Below are 25705 nucleotides of genomic sequence, written 5' to 3'. Positions count from 1 at the left end.
CCTTTGCACTGCCACTCTTGTGTATCTTAGACCTTACAGTCTAGACCCTTAGAGAGTTGACTCTTCTTCTAATTGCTGTTTGAGGACTAAGGCTACATTCTTGTCAACATTAGTATTGTGTCCAAAAAGGAACAGCCTCTTCGTTCAATTCAATAAAGCCTTTGCATTGTCGTGGCCCCATTTTGTGCCTCTCCTGTGTTAACATTACAGTTGAGTCACAGAGAATCTGTTTTTCTGAAAGATAGAGAGACCTCGTTTAACAGTACTTGAAAGTGTTTCCAAAATCGTCACTCTTCAAACCATTTGGATTAAAAAATGTCTTGTAAAATGTCTTGCACAATAAGGGAAAAAAAAGAGCCAGAAAAATTATGCTTAACTCAACTTCCCAGGAGCTCAACTCTGACTCTAGTGAAATGCTGTTTTCAGACCAAGCAAACTTTGGCAAAACTCGATCCAAAATGTTTGCGTTTTTGCTTGAGTTTGACTAAATATTAAGCCATAATCTGGCTTACTACAGTGGTATAAAATGCAGATTGTACTGTTTCAATTGCAATAAATGAATCTAAAGGATGTGAATTTGTAAAAAGACAGAATTCATCTTTTGTCAGGTCTGTCTGCAAGAAGACAAGCAAACAACTTTAAAATACGTGTTTTCTGAATGGAGTTGTGATCGATCAGGGCTATGCTATGCAAATTTGGTTAATAGTGAAGTACAACTGAACTGGAATCAAGTAACAGATACATATTCTCAGAACTTACGAGGTAGTCCAATTTCTTCGCTTGATTTTCTCCAAGAAATCTCCTTATGTGTTCTTCAAAATCAGAAGTGCATTATGTGTTTCTTTCATATATTTCTTTCTAAAACTCTTGGTTTGAGGGTTACGGTTAGATTGATTGAATGAGTTGTGATGGTTTAAGGATAAGGCTGGCTGTATTCTATATTTTTGTTATTGTCAAAAATATTTTCCACTGCTTGTAAGCCACATTTGTTCTTAATGTATGTAAATCTTTAAAAACGAGTCTATACACTCAGCTGCCAATTTATTAGGGACACCTTTCTTAAACTATGCTTTCTACATCCATGAAGGTTACAATGTTCAGTGTTTCTCAAAACTGTTTTAGAGAAGTATTGATTCAAGTTCAAGGATCAAGGATGTTGTTTGTGTTGCTGTTAACTGGATTGCATTTTATCGCTGTCAGTCATCCAGGTCATAGTTATCCAAGGAAGGTTAAAGTTAAGGGCAAGTAGACTTGGTTGACCTTAGGTTGTATCGAGAGGTTTTTCTAATTAAAAAGTAATTTAGTGTGCACGTCTCGAAACGTCTCTCAGTATAACACAATTCAACAGCAGCTCAAACAACAATCTGCAAAATGACCATAAACACCTTTTCATGACAATTCCAACAAAAATTAACATTATAAAGGTAGAATTTATTTCAGGGTTGTTGTGGCTCAGCACTGTAGTATCACTAGGCTTATACTTTATGGTTATAAGCAAATGAATGCAGTACAATGAGTGTGTCCTCTGTGTGTGTGTGTGTCTGTAATAGTTTTTCTGTTTGTTGTTGCTTTCCAAATGTGACTGTGTGTCACAGCGGAGCCACACACACACTTACACACATACACAAAGGTAGATGCAGTGTGTATAGTACGCATTCCACACACAATGATCTACTGTTGAATGTGAACACATTGTACATACTGTATGTATGAACACATACAAGAATTCACACAATGAGCTGAAGCTTTCCTGACTATGTATGCTCAGTCAGACTAATACTTAAAGTGGAGTGCAGATAAGGTAGGCTGACTGGTTTCTGGTGCTTTACGGAGGGGTGGAGATAATGGATATTTTCTCCATACAGAGTTTGAGAGGATGCAGAGATACACACAAAGCAGTCAATGTTAAATGCACAGATTATGCCACAGCTATCACATAAGAAGCAGCAGCCTATTTGTTGATCAAATTCCCTCTGCAGGATCTAAGGAAAACTGATTGACTAAGACTCATATCTCCCCAAATTACTGCGGTCAAGGTGCTCTTAGGCAAGGTACTTAAAGAGCATTATCCCCAATCACTCGATGTATAAAGGGTATCGATTTTAGTGTTTCTTGAAGGAAGAGATGGTTTGTTTTGACCATGACAGATCTAGTGAACTTAAAGGTGATATGTGTAATTTTAACATCAGTGTAGAGTCATTTTGAGATGACAGCATAATTATAGTAAACACACAAGACAATCACAAAAAGTCTTCCAGGCTCTGCCAACCCAAAGATATATTTTTAAAATACACTGCTGGACCAGATCTCATTGGAAATCATAACAGGAAAAGGATGCTGTTCTTTTCTTATGACTGGAGTTGGTGAGACAAGTGTAAATCCAACAAAAACTCCCTCCAGCATTTCTATCTTCTTCATTTAAGCTTGGAAAATGTGGTCTTACTTTTAAGACTCCATTATTGTTGACAATTAACATTTCACTCAAATGACTTATGTAAGACTTAGGGCCCGTATTTTTTCAATTCATTGCAATGGGAGCGCCGCGTTTTTACGAGCTAGTAAAAATGGCAGCAGCGTGGCGAGGCGCTGAGCGTTTTTTTTTCAGATTGCCGAGGTAAAGGAGGGGCAGTACAAATACCACACCGTAGCAATGATTACCTACCTGGAACCGGGCTTCGTCCAACCTCAGCTCTTGGACCAAACGGTGGCACTCGCCGAGATGTTTCCTCAAAATCACATGAACCCACATACGGCGAGTCCGTCCTCTCTCTATTTACCTGCTACAGCCTTCCCTTCATACAGAGCAAGTACTCTACTCTGTGTTGACATTTTTAGATCCAGTGAAGTTAGGTAGAACTACTTGCAACAAATGTATCATAGCAACCAAAGCAGTTGGAAAAAACGTTGCGCCTCAAAAACACCTGCTAGCGGTTTTCAGCTGGCCAAAAACGCTCTGAGGCACATGGGCCCTAATAGAATTGCTAGTACTAGCAAAGCCCACTGTGAATCAACACCTCGATCTGCAGGCTGGACAAACATACCCGTGTTTTAAGCTTCCTCTGGAGTCGATGAACCAGTGGGAAGTTTGCTAACATTAAATAAACTAAACTTTATATGAAGATGAAGTGCTGTGTTCTATATCAAGCAGTGCTTAAACAAATAGTTGATTAATACATTAGTTGATTGTCACAACAATTATGATAATCTGTTTATCGTTTTTAAGTTATTTATAAAGCAAAAATGCCCCAAAAAGAAAGATATTGGGCTCTGTGAACTTGTGATTTTATTGACTTTATTGATTAACAATCAATTGAGTAATCCCCCATATGAAAATAAACCAACAAAATAATTAACAATGATGAACCTTTGAAGACGAATTGGTGTTATTTCATCAGCATGTCAACATATTTCCATTTGAGTAGCTTGCATATTAAACCTGCTTTTTTAGTGGAACTTGTGAACCTATCAGACATTTTCTTCACCAGAAAATCTCCAGATTCTTTAATATACCACAGTTATAAAGACAGATCACTAATCACTTTGGCGTTTAGAGCTCATTAATCTGTTCACGCCCTTCAATCAGTTAGCCGCTGAGGCTGTGTTTGTGTTGAATACACTCACAGTCACTTGATGATCCCTCTCCGACAGTGTTGCTCCAGTCAGTTAATCATCAACAACCTTGCTAGAATCTGTGGGCAATTACAGTACATGTGTGCACTGTAAGGTTCTATGAATATGACTCTGCATTAATGCCAGGTCTTTATTGAGCCACGCGTACTAATACACACATGCACACACAATCAATAAACAATCACAATCGTGGCAGCTAGTTGGCTTCAGAGTGGTGGCAAGAAAGGAGCGTGAAAATGGAGAAATCAATTAATTTACCTACATGTACCTTGGTCAGTTCATTCCTCTCATTACAGCTGGTGATTAACTGCACTCCACTTAAATGTTTCAAAGTTGCTTGGACAACTAGGACACTTTTAAGTGTGTTTGTTTGCTTTCCCAGCCAGCAAAATGCCTGCTGCCACAAAGGAGAGGCGTGGGTCATACGCCACTAAATGAACTCCAGCTGATGCTAAAGGCTCTCCAGTGGGGGTTATACATCTGAGTAACCCCCACTGGAATTCCTGGTATTTCCCACCTATAGTCAAAGGATTTTAATAAATCATGCAGTTCATTCACCTCATTAGTTGCAAGCCCAGAGGACTGCTAGCTCTTTCTTTTCCACCCTGTGGAAGTAAGCCTGCATTCTTTCTAAAGGCCAGTAGGGGGAGGCGACTCTGGTTGCAAAAAGAAGTCCGGTTCCATTAGAAATAATAGCAAACCCTACCCAAACCTTCTTTTCACCTTCTTTTTTTTATCTCAGTTAACACTTTTCTAATAAGTTTATGATCTCAATCGCTAGTTTCAAGTCTTCTTCAATACAGCATGATGTTCATTTAGTAAATTGTGATTGACAAGTCCCGGACTATTATTCAAAGTTTTACGGTATTAGAAGTCAGCAGCCCTTTTTTTTATTTTTTTTATTTTTTTTGGTAAGTACATTTTGTTTGTTTTTAGCTAACCAAAATTAGCATCCCGGTTAAAATCACAGTTAACGTTACAGATGCACTTAGCTAACCAAGCTTACTAATGCCACAGACTCGTCCAAATATGGTCACGTCTGGCGCCTGGTTGCACAAAATCAACATGGCAGTCCACAAACCAATGGATGACGTCACGGTGACTACGTCCACTTCTTTTATACAGTCTATGGTGCCACTGTAGATTTGGTGGGAAAACTGCTTTAATGCTTATTCACATATAAGAAACAGGAGGGGAATTACTAGTTCAAACTGAGGTACAGACAGGTAAGTCCTCCTGTGTTTCTCACAATTTTAGAAGATAAACAAAAGGAAAGACTGATAGCAGATAATGGGAGGGAAGACAATTGCAGTCGTAGAAATATTCTTTCTGCATGTGGAAACAATCAACAAAAACAAGGTATTTGCTTTGAGGTTGCAATCTAGAAAATCTCCAATGATATTTAATTGAATTCAGCACGCAGAAGCCAGACCAACCTGAAACTGAGGAATGGTTTGACTCCCTTCATCAAGCATTATTTTATATCATAAATAATTCTCAGTTTCTGCAACTTCACAGGCTTACTACTATTCAAAAACTGGCTTATGCAAAGACCAGTGACAACCCAACAAGTGTCTCGTTTGTGTAATCAAGCACATGTAAGACCAATGTTGATATTTCGGTAAAAGTGAGTACTCAGACTGAAATTTAAACAACTGAAGTAGAAGGGACAAAACCTGCAGTATTTCTTGGGGAAAAAAGTTAATCCTCAAGAAATCAGGCTATATCAAGGTAATAAAACTGGCATATTATATTACCCATAAGTGCTTCCACTACCGCATTTATTATGACCAGTTGAGAGAGACTGTTTAGAACATTATATTTACATATGCTTATAATACTTATGTTTATATTTCCAACAAAAGAGCAAAAAGAGACATTTAATTCAGTTTTCCTTATGAAACTAGAGGGATAAGAGAGCACCACAGTAACTGTATAGTACTTCAGTTGACAGCATGTGTGTCTGGAACGGCACAGGCACATGTAGTGCTGCATGAATGAACAAAGTTTGAGCCTTTAGAGGGGGCACTATATATGTTAATGTCACTGAAATGGTCTCAAAGTGCCAGTAACCTGAGTGTAACTGAGAGGTTAACCTGAGTGAAACTTTCTAAAAATGTTTTTTAAGGAGAAAAATACTCAAGCTTGATCATCAGAAGAAAAAACAAATGTATCAGAATAAAGTGGGAATTCAGAATTGAGAGCTGAGTAGTAGCGTAATAGTTTTAAGAGTTGCAGTTGTGGTGGAGAGAAATGGTTTGGCTGTTTACTCCTTTTATTTTCTATTCTTTTTCTTTTTCCTTACTGCACTTGATGTTTTCTCTGTTCTGCTCTTCTGAGCCTTTTGCTTTCTGAGTTTGAGTGTTTACATATTTCTGTGAATGTGTGAGGCCACCAAAATAAAGACCGAGTAATAAAAGCGAGAATGGAAAAGAAATAAAAACACTGGCTACAAAAGACATGTGTATTGTTCCATATCCAGCATTATTAACACTGGGCTGTTGTTAACTGAAGAGAGTTGCTCCAACAACTGAAAATATCAATTAAACCCATTATGATAATTACTTTTCAGTCCCCTGCTCATGTTAAATTGCCAGATTAGTTAGCCAGTGAAGATATTTAATAGAAATGGCAACATTTCAGAAAAAATTTACTTTTACTGCTACAGAATCAGAATCAACTTTATAGCTTTACAGTTTTTACACTACTTCTGTTCAAGTTTTATTCATTCATTCAACAGTGGACAACCATGTTTCCCAACTGTACAGCATCTGCTCTTTTAATCTTGATTTTATGATAATTGATTATCCTGTCATTCATAATTGAACTCACTGATCCTCAGTTTCACACAGAGTCCTTTCACTGCGTGCAAGCAAACTTAAACTGCAAACATCTCACCTCGTCTTTGGTGAGGATTTTTTAGCTAATGGGAGTGTCATCTATTAGCGCTTAAGCACAAAAGACACACACATTAGTGAAGTGTTAAATGGCATGTTTTCCCCCAGGCTTGCTGTTCCAGGCTGGGGAAATGTCTTTTGCAGTAGTTTAATCGGGCATGGAGGACCTGCTGTATGTGTGGGTGTCTGTGTGTGATTGTGTGTGCATGTGTGTGTCTGCTCATTAATCCCCTTCCAGTCGCCCATGACATGTTCATTAGCCTGCTGCCTGTTTGCATTGTTAACGCTAAGTGTCAGCCAGAGCTACAGTATGTGTATGTTTTGTTGTACGCGTCAGTGTATTTGCATGTGCAAGCTCTTAATAAGCACAAGTCCAGAGAGAAGACGCCTTTAGCTTTTAAAAGAAGCAGACGCCAAATACACAGAGACAAGGCAGAGATAAGTGTGTGAATAAAGGATGCTTTCTTTTAAACTTATTAAACATTAGATGGCTCACAAAAGAAGACAGACGACCACAGCCTCAACCTCTCACTTTGAAACACCACAGAGTCACATTACAGCAGTTTCATCATTCTTTGTTGATTGCTGTTTCATCTTATTTATTTTAGATAGTTCTTCTTTGCTAATTGTTATACAAGGTAAACACTGCAGGTTGTGTTCATTTCATGAAGTGGTTTAGTATTAGTATGTTTGAATGATTTTCTTCTTTTGTTTTCTTATATTAGGTAATCAATCCTTTTTATCACAGGTGAGGTCATAAAGAATATAGAAGTACATGTTTTTGACAGAAAGCTTATGTAACGTCCCTCCCCTTGCCCAGTCAGGGGTGATTCCCTGCAGGGCTCATACGTCATCGTCTATTCCCAGTTGCCTTTCTAGGCTGTTGTGATCTTGTTTGGTTGATGCATTGGTCCTTTAAACATCCTTGGTCTCCGCAGGATGCTGATGCTCTGGTGTTATTCCCCACTGACCAGCTCTCCGCTGGAAAAAAAATTAATCTTACTGCTGTGTCTGTGTCGCATTCTGGTATATTGGAGCTGCTGTGGTTGGAGTCTATGTGCCTCTTAAATACTTGATTTCTCCTTGTTTGACGGTTATAAATGTTTAGTCCAGAAACACACTCTTTGATTGACTGATGTCTAACAAAAATACATGATGTGACCTTTGTTTATCCAAAGAAGCAAACAGTAGAACAAGGTGACCTTGAAATTCATGTACATTAGCTATAATTTAGCATTTGAATGTGTTGGATGAGAAGATAAATACCACTCTCATGTCCGTACAATGAATATGAAGCTACTGCCAGCACCCAGTCATCTTCACTTAGCATTAAGAGTGGAAAAAGGAGAAAATGGCTAGCCTGGCTCTGTCCAAAGGGATGGGACACAATAAATAGTCAGACACACGGGAGGTCTTGTCTGACTATTTTTTGGCCAGAAGCAGAGACCACACCATGCTACCATTTCCACCTGTTTCTTGTCTTTGTGCTAAGCTAAGTTAGCTGTCTGCAGGCAGTATCTTTACATTTATTGTACTGACATAAGGGTGGTATTGATCTTCCCATCTAACTCTCAGCAAAAACACAAATACGCATAGTGTCAAGCAAAGTGTCGAACTATTCCTTTAATAACTTTCTGATGACTGTTGATGAATGTTACTTCCACAGCAATCTGTTTTCACATTTAAATGTATGTGAGTTTCTGGTACCATAACAAAATACTTATTACTAGTAGCTTTTGTCATTCCTTCTTACCTTGTATTGCTAACCTCCTTCTCCTTGCTTTCCCTCCTTTTTCATTTTGCTCCTTCCTTCCCTAAATCTTCCATCCTACATCTGGCTTCCCTTCCATTTCTTTATTATTATGACCACTGTACTGGTTACCTTCCTTCTTTTCTTCATTCCTTTCATCACAGCTTTATTACTTCTTTTCCAACTTCCTTCACCTCCTCCTTTAAATTCTTACCTCTAATCATCATTTCTTTCTTCTGTTTTTGTTGCTTCCCTTTTGTATTTTGGTGCTTCCATTCTGACACAGTGACATGTTTTCATTTCTTCTCTTCTTCTCTTTTCATGTTTCATGCCCTTCTCTTGTTCAGCCTGTTTCCCTGCTCTTGTTTTGCTTTTGTTTTTCACTCGATCTGAAGACTCTTCAAAGCCCAGTGAGTGCACCGTGCATGAAAAAGAGACTTCTCTCCTCCTCCTGCTTTCATTTCCTTTCATATCCTATGCCCCCTCTCTTTCTCTCTCAAAGTTCCATCTTTGTGCCTTGAGTCACACACAAGACCGTGAAGGTCTTATGAAGATTGTCCTGTCGAGTGTCTTTCAACATTTCAGGATGTTATTTTTTCTTTATGGTTCGTTGTATTGATTCACTTTGCCTTCATCCTTTGGCACGCACGCACGCCCGCACGCCCGCACAAAAGGTTAGGTTTTGACTGCCTGAGTTGATTTTGAAGCATAGCAGCAGGTCGTTCAGAACTGCAAATGCCTCATTATGTAAGATGTGTTTACCAGATGCCAGTCTACAGTTTCAGTTGTCCTCTGCCTTGCCTTTTTCTTTCAATCTCACACTTACTTTCTGTAAGCAATCATGTGCCCCCCTTCTCTCTTTTCTTACTTTCATTCTGTTTACATTACATAAAACAAATCCACATGTCTTATTACATCAAGCACATGCTCAGGTGTCAGAAAGAATAGGTTTGAAATTTTGAGTTATGTCGAGAGGGTTTTTGTCATTTAGGAGTAAAGTGCGATTGCGATCATTATTCATGAAGTCAGTTCTTGCTGTTGCTTGGCTTGCTGTCTATCACATACGTCACAACATATGTGATTACCAGCAAGGTGCCGGGGACCCACCACAATGTTCCTCCTGACAGCACTAATAGTATCATTCCTCTTTAAAGTTGTGTTGTGCGAGTGCTCTGTGCTCCTTTTGTATGGGTTAAGGTCATGGCATATGTCGTAAAAAAGATGTTTCACTAAGCGTCACACTGGGACACGGTACACAGGGTAAAACGGGCAATGGTTGCCTCTAAAACTCATTTTAGTTCCTAATGTCCCATATCTGACTGGGTTGGGTCATTATCTGGCTGGTATTGTGTAGTTTCACCCTAACCTTAACTGTAACTACCACTTGCTGAATCCTGAATAAAACTGAATTTAAACCAAAAACTGTATAGTTGACCTTGTGGGGGGAGCAGTGTTTTTTCACAAATGTGATGTGAGTCCCCATAATGTCACTCTGTAAAGACATTTTTATCCCCATAGTGATGATTGGTACTAGTACACGCACACTTTCCATCTTTCTCCCACTTTTGTAAATGGATATTTGGCTGTTGGATATTTGGAGGTAGCATCATGACAAACATTAATGTTGCAGAGCAACTGAATTTTAATTTACACTGCTATTAAATTAAACGCTTGATTTGTAAAACAAAGGAAATTAGTCATAAGACAAGAATGATGGGGAAGAATTAAGTAAGAATAATGAGCATTTATCATAATGGAAGAAAATCAGCAATATTCAATTAAAAAGCCACCAAGCACTTAGAAGAGATAAAGGTGGCATCATTTCACACAGGTGTGTAATTGGCAGAAATTGTTACTGTTAATTTGGTGTACTTCAAATTGGAAGCCAAAAATTTACTTTTAATCTGTAAAATAAAATTTAGTAACGTAAAAGGAAAAGCAGAGATCAAATTAATAAACCCACAATACATTCAGTTACATAAAAGAAAAGAAAGTATGAATGTTTTCATCACTCTAACTTTTGTCCTTCTATTCTTCCTGGCTTTTATCCAGCCCAAGCAGCGCACCTCTCTGTCTTCATCCCTGGATGTCCAGAAGCCGGTCAACCACAGCTGTGATCCCAGCGAGGTGAGCTCGTCCCTGGGCTACGCCAGCTTCAGCACCAGCCCCCCTGCCAGCCCTCCACTCAGCCCAAACCAGGAAGACTCTGCGGGCTCCAACGACGACTGTCAGCTCACAGGTAAGACTCCTGAAAATAGGCTGGAGGGTGGGAGAGCAATTAGTGTTAAAGGCGCTGAGTGTCGGCCCATCTGAAATACACTGTACCCTGACCTCTGATCTCCCTGTGGAGGAGGATCAGCAGATATACAAATATCTCCTCAAGGGGAATATCACAACATGAAAACTCTTTCTATGAGGTCTCTTGACTTTCCCTGCTGCGTGGACACCAAGAAAAGTTGTCATTCAAGACAGAGATATATTTAAAGTGAATGCAGTTTACTATAGGTTGCAACTAATCATTATTTTCATTATTGATTTATTTGTCAATTGTTTTCTCAATCAGTCATGTGGTCTATAAAATCATGACTACAAAAATGACTTAATGGCTCATCGATCACACAAATAGTTGTTGGTTATTTCTCTTACAATCGATTAATTGTGCATTCCAGCTCTAGTCTGTTGTGAGTCTACTAAGTTCATTGCATATTATCACTAACTGTCAGCAGCGGTTTGTTAAGATACATGCTTCTATTATATGGACAGGGAGTTTGAATGAATGGAAATGTGTTAATCCCACATAAAAAAATCTAGAATACTTCAAATCAGGCAGGCTGGCAACTTAGTGAGTTGTTGGGTTATGTCAGCTGTCAGATATTCTATAAATCATGCATAGAGCACACACTCTGAAAGTCACTATACTGAATGTCTGTGTAATGCCTTTGGCCTTGTGGTGCATTCATTTCTTTAGTTTTAGTTTACTATTATACCCCTGCTGATCTTTTTTTATTCCTTGTGTTGTGCCTCCTCTTTCATTCTGTATTTGTTGCCTTAGTGCAGGTGTTGTTTAAACTATTTCCTCCTGGAAACCAAATGAAACTTTAATCCTCTTGCCCTGGGTCCCAGGAAATAGAAATCATATTTCTACTGCTGTCATAGTGTCAGACCAGAGCCAAGAGGCAAACCCCTTAGAGGCTAACAACAGATCTTAGAAAGAACTGCTGGGCTGTGGAAGGAGCGGAGGGCAGAACATAAAAGCTTCAACATTTATGTCTAAGGGGAATTACACACATGATTTAGAATATGCTGAAACTGACCAAAAATATACTATGTGAAATTACTTCCAGAAATAGGAAGGTTGAAAGTAGCTCTAAGAATGATCCTACACATGGCTTTGACCTTTAAATAAAGTCATGTGAGTTTAGACAAATGTTTGGCTGCACTCCATGATTTATTAATGATAGAGCTACTGGTGTGTTTGCTAGATTGAAGAGCATCAGGCCATGAAGAGGATTTCAGTGTTGAGTAAAGGCCTTGTAAAGTGCTAAAGCAGCTAGAAGTGAAGTAGCGTCTACTCTCGGGGCTAGTTGAACTACTGACGCAAGTGAGCTAACTGCTAACACACTAGTCGTTAATTAACGTGTCACCAACGTTGAACACAGTTCATGGGTTTACATTGCACCCAAAATACATTTATTACTATGAAGCTTAAGCACAAAATGTAGTTTCACATTTTGCTTTTAAAAAGTGACATTTCAAAGGTTTTTTGAGGGGAAAACTATTTTTAACTAGTCTAAATTTAGTTCAAGTGGAAATTAGGATGCAAAAAAAACACTTTCAGGGGAAAACTCTCCCGGATATCTTAAAAGCTGGGCTCCAGGACGTAAGCAAAAGATGCTCTCCTAGTCTTTTGGGGAGTCTTTTTTACTGTCAGACTACCAGATGAAACACTGTTAGTTTCATCTAATGACACTCCCCTGCTGAGTTTGAAAGTTTCTCCTCCAAAAAGAATATTCCATGTAATGAACGAGCGGTTTTCTCATAAGAATCTCATAATGAGGGCAGTTAGGTCTTAAATCTGCACATACGCACATTTTAATACTTTTATTAGTGTTCACTTAGTAAAAAAAAGTAACAAATACTAAATAATCCAAACATGTTTATGCATTGTGTAATGTGATTGTATATGTGTCAAACTATTTAACAAATTATTTCATATCATGAACCCAAAAATAACCACATCCCTGTTACCCCCATTCCCTAACATTTACCACCCTCATATAGAAATATGATTTAGTACTGAGGTGTCAGTACCCCTCTGTGTCCACATGCCACACATTGGGAGCTCTGGTTTACCGCCTGGTTTATTCCCAACCTCCGTTTCCTTTGTGTCATTTCCTAGTCACTCGCTTCTTTTGTTACTATAGCAATGAGATTCCTTGTTGTCATGGCGAAGTGGTGGCCTTGGCAATAGTTATGGGGTGACGTAGTCGTCAATACTTCCTTCTCTCACCTGGGTTTCAGTCCAACTGTCCCTCACACCCGCTGCTATCAGGCGCCGACAGAAGAGCTGAAGCAGGGGAAGTCGACCAGGCGGGAGGCATTTTCTGTGTGTGAGCGCGTGCGTGTGTGTCTCTGTTTGATCCAGGAGCAGTTCAGAGGCCCAGCTAGACTTTGATCTCTGTAGTGCCTCGAACCAAAAGCACAATCATTATCAATCCACAGGTGCACACACACTCACAGACATAAAACTGAATGAGACATCTTCATCTACTATTCTCATTGAAGCATTGCCATGGTATTTATGTAACAAGAGTGTTTTATTTCCCTATTGAAATCTACGTCTTAGGCCTGACACTGATGTCTTCTGAGGACAAAGACTGAGGATCTATTATTGCTCACAGAGTTGAAAAGCTCTCGTTTTTACTTGCAGCCCACTAGGCTAATTTACTGTATATCAAAGTTTTGGGGATTGTGGATACATAAGAATTTCCTGACTTAGAAGGAGATGTTCATGCTTAATAATGATGCTTGTGGTTAGTTTTCACGTGTCTGGTGTGTAGCATGGCTAAATTAGTTATGAATTTTAATACATTTATGAGAATTAATACCCAATTATGAATTTTAAAAATGATTCCTCCTTTTTAGGGCACCACTGGAGTTGTTATAATCTTAGAGTCTCCGGACCTCTAGGTAGCTTTTAATAATTATACAATTATTACTAGTGATCAGTTAGTTAATAATCGCTCAATTATCTTAAATCAGTCAGTCTCATATCTAAAGGGTCAATTCTCTTGGCAGGGATGTAGAAATAAGCAACACACACAGTTCTTGATTATATTACAGTGAATTTATTAACTAAATAATGCGATATAAAAGGGTGGTTAAATACAGGGAAAATAAACAATTGCTGAACAATGAGAAATGGAGGTTCGATTGTGGGAAGAATTTAACTCATACGGCATAGGAGAACTAATGAAAGTAAGCTAACGCTATGAGTTTAGGAGTTAAAAGGAAATCTCTGACCACAGAATGTTTGTTAGGTCTTACGGCTCGTCGACGGCCTGCTTTGGCCTGTTGCACGGGTCCCACGCTAGCTGCCCGATCCTGGCTTTTTGCTAGGGATTCTCCAGGGTTCTCCGTGTCTGACTGAAGAAAACGCCGTCCTCCGTCTGGCAATTCGGCTGTTTTCAGGTTTCCTTCATTGCCGCTGGCGAGACCACGTGGCTTGGTCTGACCTCGGTGAAGTTGGCTCGACGAAAAAGCTTAAAAATGGAACTTGGTTGTTCCTGAATTAGTCCAGTGTAACTTAACGGACTGATAACTTTAACAAAACAAAAGAAAGAAAGAAAAAAAAAACTGAGGGGCAGATAGATGTCGCGGCACTTCGCGTGTGTAGCTTCAAGCGAACGAAGTCCTGCTGCTGGTCGACTCTTAGGCGTTGCCCGGAGAGGCAGGCCGGACGCGTGCTAAAGCATCCAGAGGGCAGAGCGAGCCGAGAGAGCAGAAGAGCAGAGAGGAGAGCCCGAACGACGTCGCGTGTCGCTCTTTTGTTGCCTGGGGTGTGGTTCCCCAGAGGGCGTTTCAGGTTTCCCGAGGGACTGCCTTTCTAAACTTAATGTCTAAATCTATTTGCGTTAAACAATGTTAAGCATTTGGTAACAGGAAACAATTGTCACATTATTGGTCAGGATATTTATACATTTAATGGCATTTCCAACGATGGTATGTAATACTTATTTCGTCCACTTGGGAGAGCTCAGGTTACATCAGGAAAGCTTAGATTAATCCAAGATCATCTCTCCTTAGGAACCGGGGAATTTAGTTATTCATCCTTAAATTGCTGGCGATTAAGAGTATAGTATGACATTTCTTTATCATCATTTCTAAAGGAATTTTGTAGGAAAGTATTGTGAACAAGCATTGATTACATTAGATGAGTGAGTGTCTTGCTGAAAATAAAAACACTGCAAAAGTCACTTATTTAGATTCTTTTCAGCACTAATATCAACAACAGATAGCAAAAACATGTTAACATAACTACTCAATTAGAGGCAAACGTAATCAAGTAACTAAAGATTTAATTAAACTTAATTAAATGCTTTGAGTCTTTGGAGACTCCAGTCTTTGGTTATTTAAAGTTCGGCTTCCTGGGTTATGTCACAAGTGGGTGAGACAAGGAGTATCCCTTTGATGGGGTAATGAATAAACACAGACCCAGTTCAGTTGCCACAATTACATGTGTGGGGGGCCAGTTTTGATAGGCTGTTCAGGGAAATGCTAATCGCTGGTTCGTGTCCCTTTGTCAGTTTAACAGTCAGGCCCCGCGTTATCAGCTTCGTAGATCAAAAAGGTGCCCGTTTTACGATCAACCGCCCAGGCATAGCACTTAAAGAAAGTAACTTTCACCCCCCCTTCCGTTTGGGTCTCCCCAGCAGTCTGTTGAAAGTTGATCTCCAACCCCCCTGCGCCTCTCTGGGAGAGGAACGGAGTAATTTGGAGTAGCTCCAAATTTATTTAATAAAAATTGCACAAATCCACACCGTTGTTTCACTACAGGTGTGATCACTAGGAATAGTTATTGTTATTAATAATAATTTTCTGCTAATGGCAGAAAAAGAGCATCATAACCACTTGTATGAGCAGCATTGTCTCCTATTGTTTCCACATTATTAAAGGTACTTTACACACAGCAACTGAAAAACATGCATTTTGTGTTAGCTGTATCTTCATGTCCTTTCCTTCATTCTGTCTGCCAAAACTTGGTCACACGACGCTTACAAACAAGACATAGTGGACAACACACATATGGTAAAGGGTTATAACAGCAGCCAAATTGACATTGTCTGCCTTTTTAAATAGATTAATTACATTTAAATACTTATTGCAGCACCAACTGCCCAGAAACTTACCTGTATTTCATACTATTTTAATACTGGTCTTCAGGTCTTTCACCATAGGTTGAAAGCATAAAATGTGACCAGCAATTCAATTCAGCCTAAACACGTGTGTATTATTATTGGCAACATTTGAAAAGTTCCTGTAATATTTGCTTGAGGAAAATATGACCTACTGCAACTTAACAGTATTGTCTCCATAACAGGGAAAAAGTACATTTATATTAAGAATATAATATTACAATATATAAAGCACTCATAATATCTTATCACCACACTCTATAAGCACTACAATATATTATAGATACAACTTATATGTACATGTATTTATGTTTTTCTGACTTTTTCTGTATGTCTCTCCCTCGCCCTCCTCGCCTGAAGCTCCAACACCAGGAATAGATTGGCACTCGTTTATATTTCCATTACATTTTTTTCTCAATTTTCTTCCTTCCTCCTTCTTCTGCTACTGTGCTCATCCCTCCTGTTCTCTCTACTTATTAGCTTTATAAGGCCCATTGTGGGGTTGCCATGGTAACAAGTGGCTTACAGAGAGAGAGAGAGAGAGTGAGAGAAAGATTGAGTATAAATGTATGTGGATACAGAAGGAAAAGAGTCGCAGAAATCAAAGGATGCCAGTGAAAAATAGAGTGGGTGAGGGAGAGAGAATGAGACGTGAGAATTAGAAAGGTCTTTACTTCCTTCCTCTCAGCGTTTGTCTCTCTCCTTCTTATTCCTCTAATTTTCTTCCTAAAAATCCTGAACCGTCCTTCGACACCAGCCTAACATTTATACAATAAATCTCTGGCCCTGCAGCAGAGTATGCAGGTGTCAGCCACCTGCGTGGGCAGTTGGATAAAAAGGAGGCCTATTTATAACCTGACCCATCACTGGTGCTGCTGTTGATGCTACGGAACTAAGGTTTATATAATGTTGGACATTGCTCAACAAGATATTCCCACAGTGCCCTTGGTGCGGAGTGCCAAGTGCAGTGCAGTGTTATGCAAAAGCAGTGCAACTGTTGACGCAGTTGTCCTCCATGAATTATGCAGTGCCCCCTGCGACAAGTCAGTAACAAACAAGCAAAAACCTGCTGGTCGGTATCCATTCGTCTGGGAGCTGTTAAGTTGCTCGAACACATCATGGCTTCTTATAAACTCCATTATGGAAATGCATGTACAGAATTTGCTCATAATGTTTTTGTGTTGGGACTTATTCTTATGTTTTGTGTATTCTGAGTATTGGTCATAATAACATTTAAAGCTGCAGTAATCATCATTTTTATATAAACAATAGGTCTGTTGACTACATGAAAAGTAAAGCGGTTGCTTGTACAGGATTTTTCCTGCAATTTTGGCACCCCCCCAAAGAGGTTTTAGCTCTCCTCCCAACACACAGCCATTGCATTCATTTCTCTGCGCCTAAACGCTCCGCTACAAAGCTAGCACTTATGGGAGAGATGACTTCCTGTGATTTCTCACAGTGTAAATACTTTTTCTTGCGTACCGGCACTTCTCACAAGCTGCTGCTCCTCTTTTCTGCCTTCTCCATATCAGGTTGTCTGGGCACTATGCAATCCTCACCTGTTCCTGTTCTCACCTGCCTGATGATATCTGTCAGTGGAGACAGAGCAGGGAGAAGCTCAGGTGCCTTTCATGCACCCGTGTGCATAAAGTAGTTTGTCAAAGTCACTTTTAGTGAACCGACCAATCACAGCCTGGATGGTACGGGACATTTAAAAAAGCTACAGAGTAAATGTTGAACTCGTTGTTCTGTATGCATGGTTTTTATTACTGACAAGTTAGTACTTTGCATAAAGAAATGAGAGACTAACCACCATGTAGAGCGTTTTTCTCGCACAATAACGACTCTCTGTACATGCTAGGTCTCCTCCACCACTCACTTCTGCACACCATTACTAAAATTGCTCTGTCATGTCCCTTTCTTAGTTGCGCAGTTTCACCTGTACTGCTGCCTGATCTGTTTTATGCTCAAATGTCATTCTTCCCATCGCTACTGCCATAACTGATCTACCTCGGTAATTAGAACTCAACTTGCACAAAATGTTTATAGATCTCTGTACTCTATACTTTTTATTTATATATAGACTATCTATTTGTATATTGTGATTTTTATTGTTGCCATACCATTTACGCATACAATCTGACCTACCTCCTTGAATATTTGGCACCTGCACTAAATGTACATATATGCTACTGCACTTTCTAATATTCTCCTTACAGACTCATTACACACTGTCTTGGCCAGGTCGCCGTTGCAAATGAAAAACTGTTCTCAATCAGCCTACCTGGTTAAATAAAAAAATAAAAATAAAACACAAATGAGACTGCTGTTTTGTCCAACTTGAATTGATATCATAATACTGTTAAGCTATATAGCAGCCTATTCTATGATCTGAACTTATAATTATAACACAAACATTAGCCCTAGTCAAACTCTTTCTTTGAGCCAGAAAAAAAAAAAAAATGTCGTCATGATTAAGAGTTTTCACCTTTCTCTACAGTCCCCTCGGTTCCACGTAGCTTTTTATCTTCTTTCAGCTCTTTGTTTTGTTTTTACAGACTTTACTGATGTGGTTCTCTCTCTCTCTGCTCTCATAGCATTGTTCCTAGAAGGGGCAGGCAGCTGTTGTCAGTGAAAAGGCTCAGATAAACCATCCGTGCACTACCTGCCCAGCACCAAACTGCAGACAGACAAAGTTACAGACTAGGTGGTGAACACAATGAAGCATTTAAAGCTAAAGCAGCATGTAGCAGCATAGGTGAGAACAGACTACAGGTGTGGCTAACTGCTCTACAACTGCATGTAGTTCTCAACAACAGCTACATACAGTGCCTTGCCAAAGTATTCGGCCCCCTTGAACTTTTCGACCTATTGCCACATTTCAGGCTTCAAACATAAAGATATAAAACTGTAATTTTTTGTGAAGAATCAACAACAAGTGGGACACAATTATGAAGTGGAATGAAATTTATTGGATATTTCAAACTTCTTTAACAAATAAAAAACTGAAAAATTGGGCGTGCAAAATTATTCACTCCCCTTAAGTTAATACTTTGTAGCGCCATCTTTTGCTGCGATTACAGCTGTAAGTCACTTGGGGTACGTCTCTATCAGGTTTGCACATCGAGAGACTGAAATTTTTGCCCATTCCTCCTTGCAAAACAGCTCGAGCTCAGTGAGGTTGGATGGAGAGCGGTTGTGAATAGCAGTTTTCCACAGATTCTCGATTGGATTCAGGTCTGGACTTTAACTTGGCCATTCTAACACCTGGATAGGTTTAGTTGTGAACCATTCCAGTGTAGATTTTGCTTTATGTTTTGGATCATTGTCTTGTTGGAAGACAAATCTCCGTCCCAGTCTCAGGTCTTTTGCAGACTCCATCAGGTTTTCTTCCAGAATGGTCCTGTATTTGGCTCCATCCATCTTCCCATCAATTTTAACCATCTTCCCTGTCCCTGCTGAAGAAAAGCAGGCCCAAACCATGATGCTGCCACCATGTTTGACAGTGGGGATGGTGTGTTCAGGGTGATGAGCTGTGTTGCTTTTACGCCAAACAAACGTTTTGCATTGATTTTGGTTTCATCTGACCAGAGCACCTTCTTCCACATGTTTGGTGTGTCTCCCAGGTGGCTTGTGGCAAACTTTAAACGAGACTTTTTATGGATATCTTTAAGAAATGGCTTTCTTCTTGCCACTATTCCATAAAGGCCAGATTTGTGCAGTATACGACTGATTGTTGTCCTATGGACAGAGTCTCCCACCTCAGCTGTAGATCTCTGCAGTTCATCCAGAGTGATCATGGGCCTCTTGGCTGCATCTCTGATCAGTCTTCTCCTTGTATGAGCTGAAAGTTTAGAGGGACGGCCGGGTCTTCGTAGATTTGCAGTGGTCTGATGCTCCTTCCTTTTCAATATTATCGCTTGCACAGTGCTCCTTGGGATGTTTAAAGCTTGGGAAATCTTTTTGTATCCAAATCCGGCTTTAAACTTCTCCACAACAGTATCTCGGACCTGCCTGGTGTGTTCCTTGTTCTTCATGATGCTCTCTGCGCTTTAAACAGACCTCAGAGACTATCACAGAGCAAGTGCATTCATACGGAGACTTGATTTCACACAGGTGGATTCTATTTATCATCATTAGTCATTTAGGTCAACATTGGATCATTCAGACATCCTCACTGAACTTCCGGAGAGAGTTTGCTGCACTGAAAGTAAAGGGGCTGAATAATTTTGCACGCCCAATTTTTCAGTTTTTTATTTGTTAAAAAGGTTTGAAATATCCAATAAATTTCGTTCCACTTCATAATTGTGTCCCACTTGTTGTTGAGTCTTCACAAAAAATTACAGTTTTATATCTTTATGTTTGAAGCCTGAAATGTGGCAAAAGTTCGAAAAGTTCAAGGGGGCCGAATACTTTCGCAAGGCACTGTATGTAGCTGTTGTTGAGAACTACATGCAGTTGTAGAGCAGTTAGCCACACCTGTAGTCTGTTCTCACCTATGCTGCTACATGCTGCTCTAGCACACACAAACTCAATGAAAAGAAAGCCACAGCTAATGTGAATACAAACAGGTAAGTTACAGAAGAAATGGATTTGCTATGCTTTGCACTTTGCTACGTTTCCAGGGGACCACTTTCTTTCTTTGTTTCAGTCTGACTCCATTTAAAGCTCCTCTCTGTGGTCAGCATCATTCTTGCCGTAGTCCACGTTTCCCAATTCTTTACATCAGGGTGCACTACATTTTACCTGCAGTGTTCTGCATTATCTGCATTTTTGAATTTCAAGTAGGAAAAATATTTCTTTTTCTCTGACTAGCTCACTTAGTCTCACTTTATGGAAGACTACTGGATCTGAATTTATAAGATGCCGTGTTTCCCATGTGTTTTTCTGCCATAAGCACATTTTCTCATTGACTCTTGATTCTATATTACCATAAGAAAATGAAATTCTTGTTTGAGCTGTCTTTTCAGTTGTGAAAAACCGCTGCCTGAAAAACATGACTTTATACTGTCTTCATAATGCAAACGGACAAGTGTGATCAATGAGCTCTAGCGGTTAATGAGCCGTAAATGGCAAAGCTCTATATGTGTGTAAGCGCAGCGCTGGCTGTGTGTTTACTTGAATGAGTTAAGTTCATTAAACCTCCCTTTCTTGATTGAGTCCTTTGTTCTCACATATAACACACCACTCGAACCATGACATCAACTCACCACTACAACACTCTTCTGCACAAATGCACAGTGGGTCTGTCAGCCTGCTGGGCTTGATCATTAAGTCACTCTCAAAGCCTTGCATTGCCTTGCAGCATTAATTTGATTCTCATACAGCCGCACACATGGTTTTTCTTGATTTCCCATCCAATTGACATGTTCAGTCCTTGGCTCTTTGTTATACGTAATTACATTTTAAGCCACTTTCTTTCTTATTTGTCCATACCAGCATAGCATGTCGCCTAATTAAATAAGCTGCTAATAGTGGCTGCTACTGTATTGGCCATTTACATATTTAATTATAATCATAGCTTAAGAGAAACAAATGAGCATATCCTACAGTTTCTGTTTTTCCCCAACATTTTGTATGTAGCAGAAATGCAGCATTGCTGTCTGTAGACTTGCTTCTCTTCTTATATAAAATGAAAGTAATTTTCCCTGCTGTTCAATTCAGGTTGAATGTACGAAATGTGTGCCCCCTGTCATGTGGCAGAAGGCAGGTGTACAAATTATAGCTCTTCTCTGCACTTTTTCATTCAAGGGTGAGAGAGGATCAATCAAGGATAAAAGCTTTTAAGTCAGATTTGATGTGTGTGAGGAGGTGTAGATGTATACTATACACTTTGCATTAATTCGGTTATTATTTTTAGGTAAGAATGTTCAATCTTATGCAATCCGATACACAGCCTTGCAATTCTTTGTAAAGCTTCTAATGTTTAGTTTTTGTTGACAGAGAAGTGCTTATTTGATTCTAGGTACATTTTTGACACCATAGTCATTTTTGAGGCCATGTCCTCCTCATGTATGTAAAAATTAAAACAGAGCTGGATCAACACCTCCCTGATACAGAGTGGGTTCATCGTCTTCACCTTTGGACATTGCCAGTCTTGCCCTCAGAGATGTAGCGGTAATTAACAGCACAATTTAATTAATGAGCAGGGTGGTTTTGATCACACATTTTTCACCTCAGGTAGTTGTCCAACAAGACGGGTTAATATTAGAAGGCTTTATCTGTGGTGTGTGTTTGACTGGGGGACTCTATTGCATTATTTTATATTAGTAACTAGCAGCATGGCTCTGGAGATGGCAATGTCGGTTGGTAGGTCAGTCGGTCTACTGTAATACTTATGGAAAGATATTTATTGTCTAATACTTTCTAACTATTGTCTAATACTATCGAAATGTCTAATACTTCCCGCAAAAATCATGCCATCAGCCTAGCTGTATTGTCTATTTAGTTTTAATTAGTTAACATTAGCATGTTAACATGCTAAACCAAGATGTTTAACATGGTAAACATTATGATAATAATGATAATAATATTGATAAAAATAATAGAATACATTTATATAGCGCTTTATCTTTGATAATCAAAATGCTTGTGAAGGGGGTAAATTGATGCACGACAGCTGTTTTGTACTAGAATGCTGCCCACACATCAGCTTGATGGGTGTACAGGGAGGGGAATGTAGACCCAATTACACTGGGGGATGATTAGGCGGCCAGATAGAGATAGCCAGGGTGGGAATTTTTTTTAGGACACCGGATAAGTACCATGGGATCTTTAATGACCACAGAGAGTCAGGACCTTGGTTAAACCTCTCTTCCGAAGGACAGCAACTCCTACAGCACAGCATTATGCCTGCTAAATATGTTGAAAGTTAGCATTGCCTTTGTGAACATGTAGCACACTGATGTTAGCGTTGAACTTAAAGCACTGCTGTGCTAAGGACAGCCTCATAGAGCTGCTAGCATGTCTCTAGTTTATGGTGACTCATGGTTGGAGGCTCTGAACACAAAAGAGGCTGACGCAGACTTCAAAAAACACAAAGTAACAGAATTCAGTCAGATGCAGAGAGAAACTCAACCTGCTGTTGATCACATTCAGCGGCATATATGACCTGATTGGAGAGAATAGCTAGCAGAGCTAGGGTTTCAGCTGAAAAAAAATCTTTGTTTACATTCCCAAAGAATGTGGCGGGGGTCTAATTTATTAATTTAATCCTTATCCTCTTCCTCTAACAAGATGCATAAGGAGGATGTGGGTAGAGGTGAACAGTCCTACAGCTCCATTTGATTTAAATCACTCTCATAACTAGACACTAGACAGAGGCTAAAGGTGCTCTAACTGTTTCACTTTGGCTTTAAATGTTTAATGATGGTTTGATTTGATTCTATTTTCCAGGTTGTAAGTCTTAGTTTACATATATACCAACATATATATATATATTTCATACAGTACATGCATCCCACACACTCAACCACATGCGCAGTGACGATCTCATATAACATTTAACTAATACAGTCTCTCTCTCACACTCAGACACACACACAGAAATGAATCAATGACTCTAGTGCTAGACTGCCATCACTCCCAACTACCGCGGGACACAAGCCAGTTGCCGTGGCAATATACCCTGTTTACTTGAATCAAGAATGAAAGTGTGAATTCAATAACTGCATTATGGCCCCTCGCTGCCTTAAGGCTGGATTTAGATACATACAGGTTATCAGACATGAAGTAATGCTCTTAGCAGGGAGTGGAGGGGGGAGGGAGTTGGGACTGACCTTTTTGCACCTGTTAGTGTAATGCTAGCTCTGGGTTCACAGACCTAAGGCATAGTTTTGGCAGGCACAGTCAGTCACAAATTAAAAAGAAAAAATAAGAGAAGATCGGGAAAACTGTTCTTCATCAGTTTTAAGCTTGGAACATGATAAACTGGAGAATTTTTTTACTCACCATTAAATTAAGTTAGAGGGAGAGTTAAGGAGATGCAGATTCAGGAATTAAATCTTTTTTTCTCTGTGGTCACTTTTAGACGATGTGGCCAGTATTCTTGAACAGTGAATGATGAGTAATTTATTTATTCAATACATGAAGTGGCTGACAAACATTCTTGAGGAGCCACCTGGAGTCAGGTGGGGAGTCGACGACACACACACTTCCAAATGCACGCACGGAGGTAGTCTGTTCATTTAAACTGATGTATTTAGTCATCTATACTCCGGTTGACTTTCCAACAACGAAAATAATAAAAAACATAAATAAGAAGACCAACGTGTAATTTTATATAACTAATGTGAAGCACTGCGGTCAGACAACTGTGGGCTCTCCGCCATCTAACTCATCCGCAGGCCCTCCTTATAGTCTACTTAAGGGCAACCTATCAGCGCCCTAGAGACGCAGAATCAAGAAGCAATGTAAAAATTTCCTCCTAATTCATGAATCACAATATCAAAAAATTAACTGAAAACATCCATCCATCCATCCGCTTGGATGGATTGGAACCGCTTATCCTGTGTACAGGGTCGCGGGAACTCAAAACATCCATTTTCTAATTTGAATTAAAGAACTCTTAAGTATGGCTCCAACAATACAAATACAGTAATAAATGTTAATTAATTATATCACATTTACCAACAACCTGACTTTCATGTTAGTTGTCCCTTAACCTTCTCAGCCTTCTCAAAATACCTCTATGCCAAGAGCATTTCTGACTTTATTATTGACAAGAGTTATAACCTGGTTGCAGACCTCTGAATCGCTGCCCACCTGTCTGATTTGTTCAACATTCAAATGAATGACGATAATAATCTTATTCAGATTGCTAGGGTCAACACCTACATTTTCATTATTAACAAATCATCAAAACCAGTACGTTGGCATTTTGCTTGTGAGTAACAGGACTATTTGTATGTTGATTGACAGCGAGCTACACTGCAGGAAGTGGTGTGCCCCCTGCGACCCTGTACGCAGGATAAGCGGTTGACGATGGATGGATGGATGTTTTTTGTTTTTTTTCATCTTTTGAGTTTTATTAGTCATCTCAAACCCCTCAGATTTATATTGTGACACCATGTGGGGTCCCAGATTGGGAACCAATCTTTGCATATGTCTAACCAAAGTCCTTATAGGCAAGTCCCCCCACTCGGCAGCCATCTTGGTAATGCCTCTGGGCGGTGATTTCGGGCTAACAAGACCAGGCCCCAGTCTAAATTAATGGGTAGAGAGCCATAACTGCACTTTTGCTTGTCACTGAAAAGGTTTGATGACTTTGCCCCAAAATAAGGTTTAAAAAGTGTTTGTACCCACAGGTTATAATTCTACTATCCATGCGTGGTAGTAGCGACACATGCGTAAAACCACACGATTGGCTTAATATGTTTCTCGGCTCGGCTGTTAAAAGCAAACGATTGACTTTCTAGCAGGAGGGGCGGGATGACGGGCTAGAGTTGTACTGAGGATTTTTTAAGTGGTGTGTCTCTTCTTAAAATGTCTCTGGTCTAACTTAAATTGAAACTCCCTTTCCCAACTTTTACTAAGGAGTGCTTTTATGCGATTTGCTAACAATTGTGACATTTTCAACAGCACTTGAAGGCAGCACTTCTAAGCCCCCCCCATGTAATTCAATTTTCTGTTTTTCTCAAATCAACGATTCAGACTTCAAATCCTTTCCTGTCATCAACTCCAGCAACTGCCCACCAGAGTCCTACAGTACCATCTTACTGTGGGTTTGTTAGCATAGCCTAGCACAAACCTGAGTGTTAGCTTAGCCCCTGAGGCTCAGAGAGCAATAAAGATTTATCCAGGCCTGTGACACTTAGGAAATAGGGCTCAGTCTTAAATCTCATGGATGAGTGGCAGCTCAGATATTACTCTGAGTTTTTAATAAGTCAGTGCGGCACCACAAGAGACGGAGCGATGAACACAGCGGTATCAGATGTTTGGATCATCTAACAGCGTCTCCTGCTCTCACACACAGACACACACACAGGAAAACATCTCGGTGTATGAGGGATAGT

The 25705-nt window shown here is 39.6% G+C and overlaps 1 protein-coding gene across 5 annotated transcripts in view; it reads left to right on the top strand.

The window, feature by feature from the left end:
- Window positions 1-25705, top strand: part of anks1b (ankyrin repeat and sterile alpha motif domain containing 1B) — a 258652-nt gene that overhangs the window by 150054 nt on the left and 82893 nt on the right. For all 5 annotated transcript variants that reach the window (XM_038738848.1, XM_038738847.1, XM_038738846.1 and 2 more), the window contains one exon: window positions 10330-10516. In XM_038738848.1, coding sequence (XP_038594776.1) covers window positions 10330-10516 — 187 coding nt within the window. The remainder of the gene's footprint in view (window positions 1-10329; window positions 10517-25705) is intronic.

This window comes from Micropterus salmoides, unplaced genomic scaffold (assembly GCF_014851395.1).
Source record: "Micropterus salmoides isolate LMB-PRFRI ecotype aquatic unplaced genomic scaffold, ASM1485139v1 Ms_hic_scaffold_23, whole genome shotgun sequence".
Taxonomy (NCBI): Eukaryota; Metazoa; Chordata; class Actinopteri; order Centrarchiformes; family Centrarchidae; genus Micropterus; species Micropterus salmoides.
Note: the sequence above shows the minus strand (reverse complement) of the source record. Positions and strands in the feature narration are given on the sequence as shown.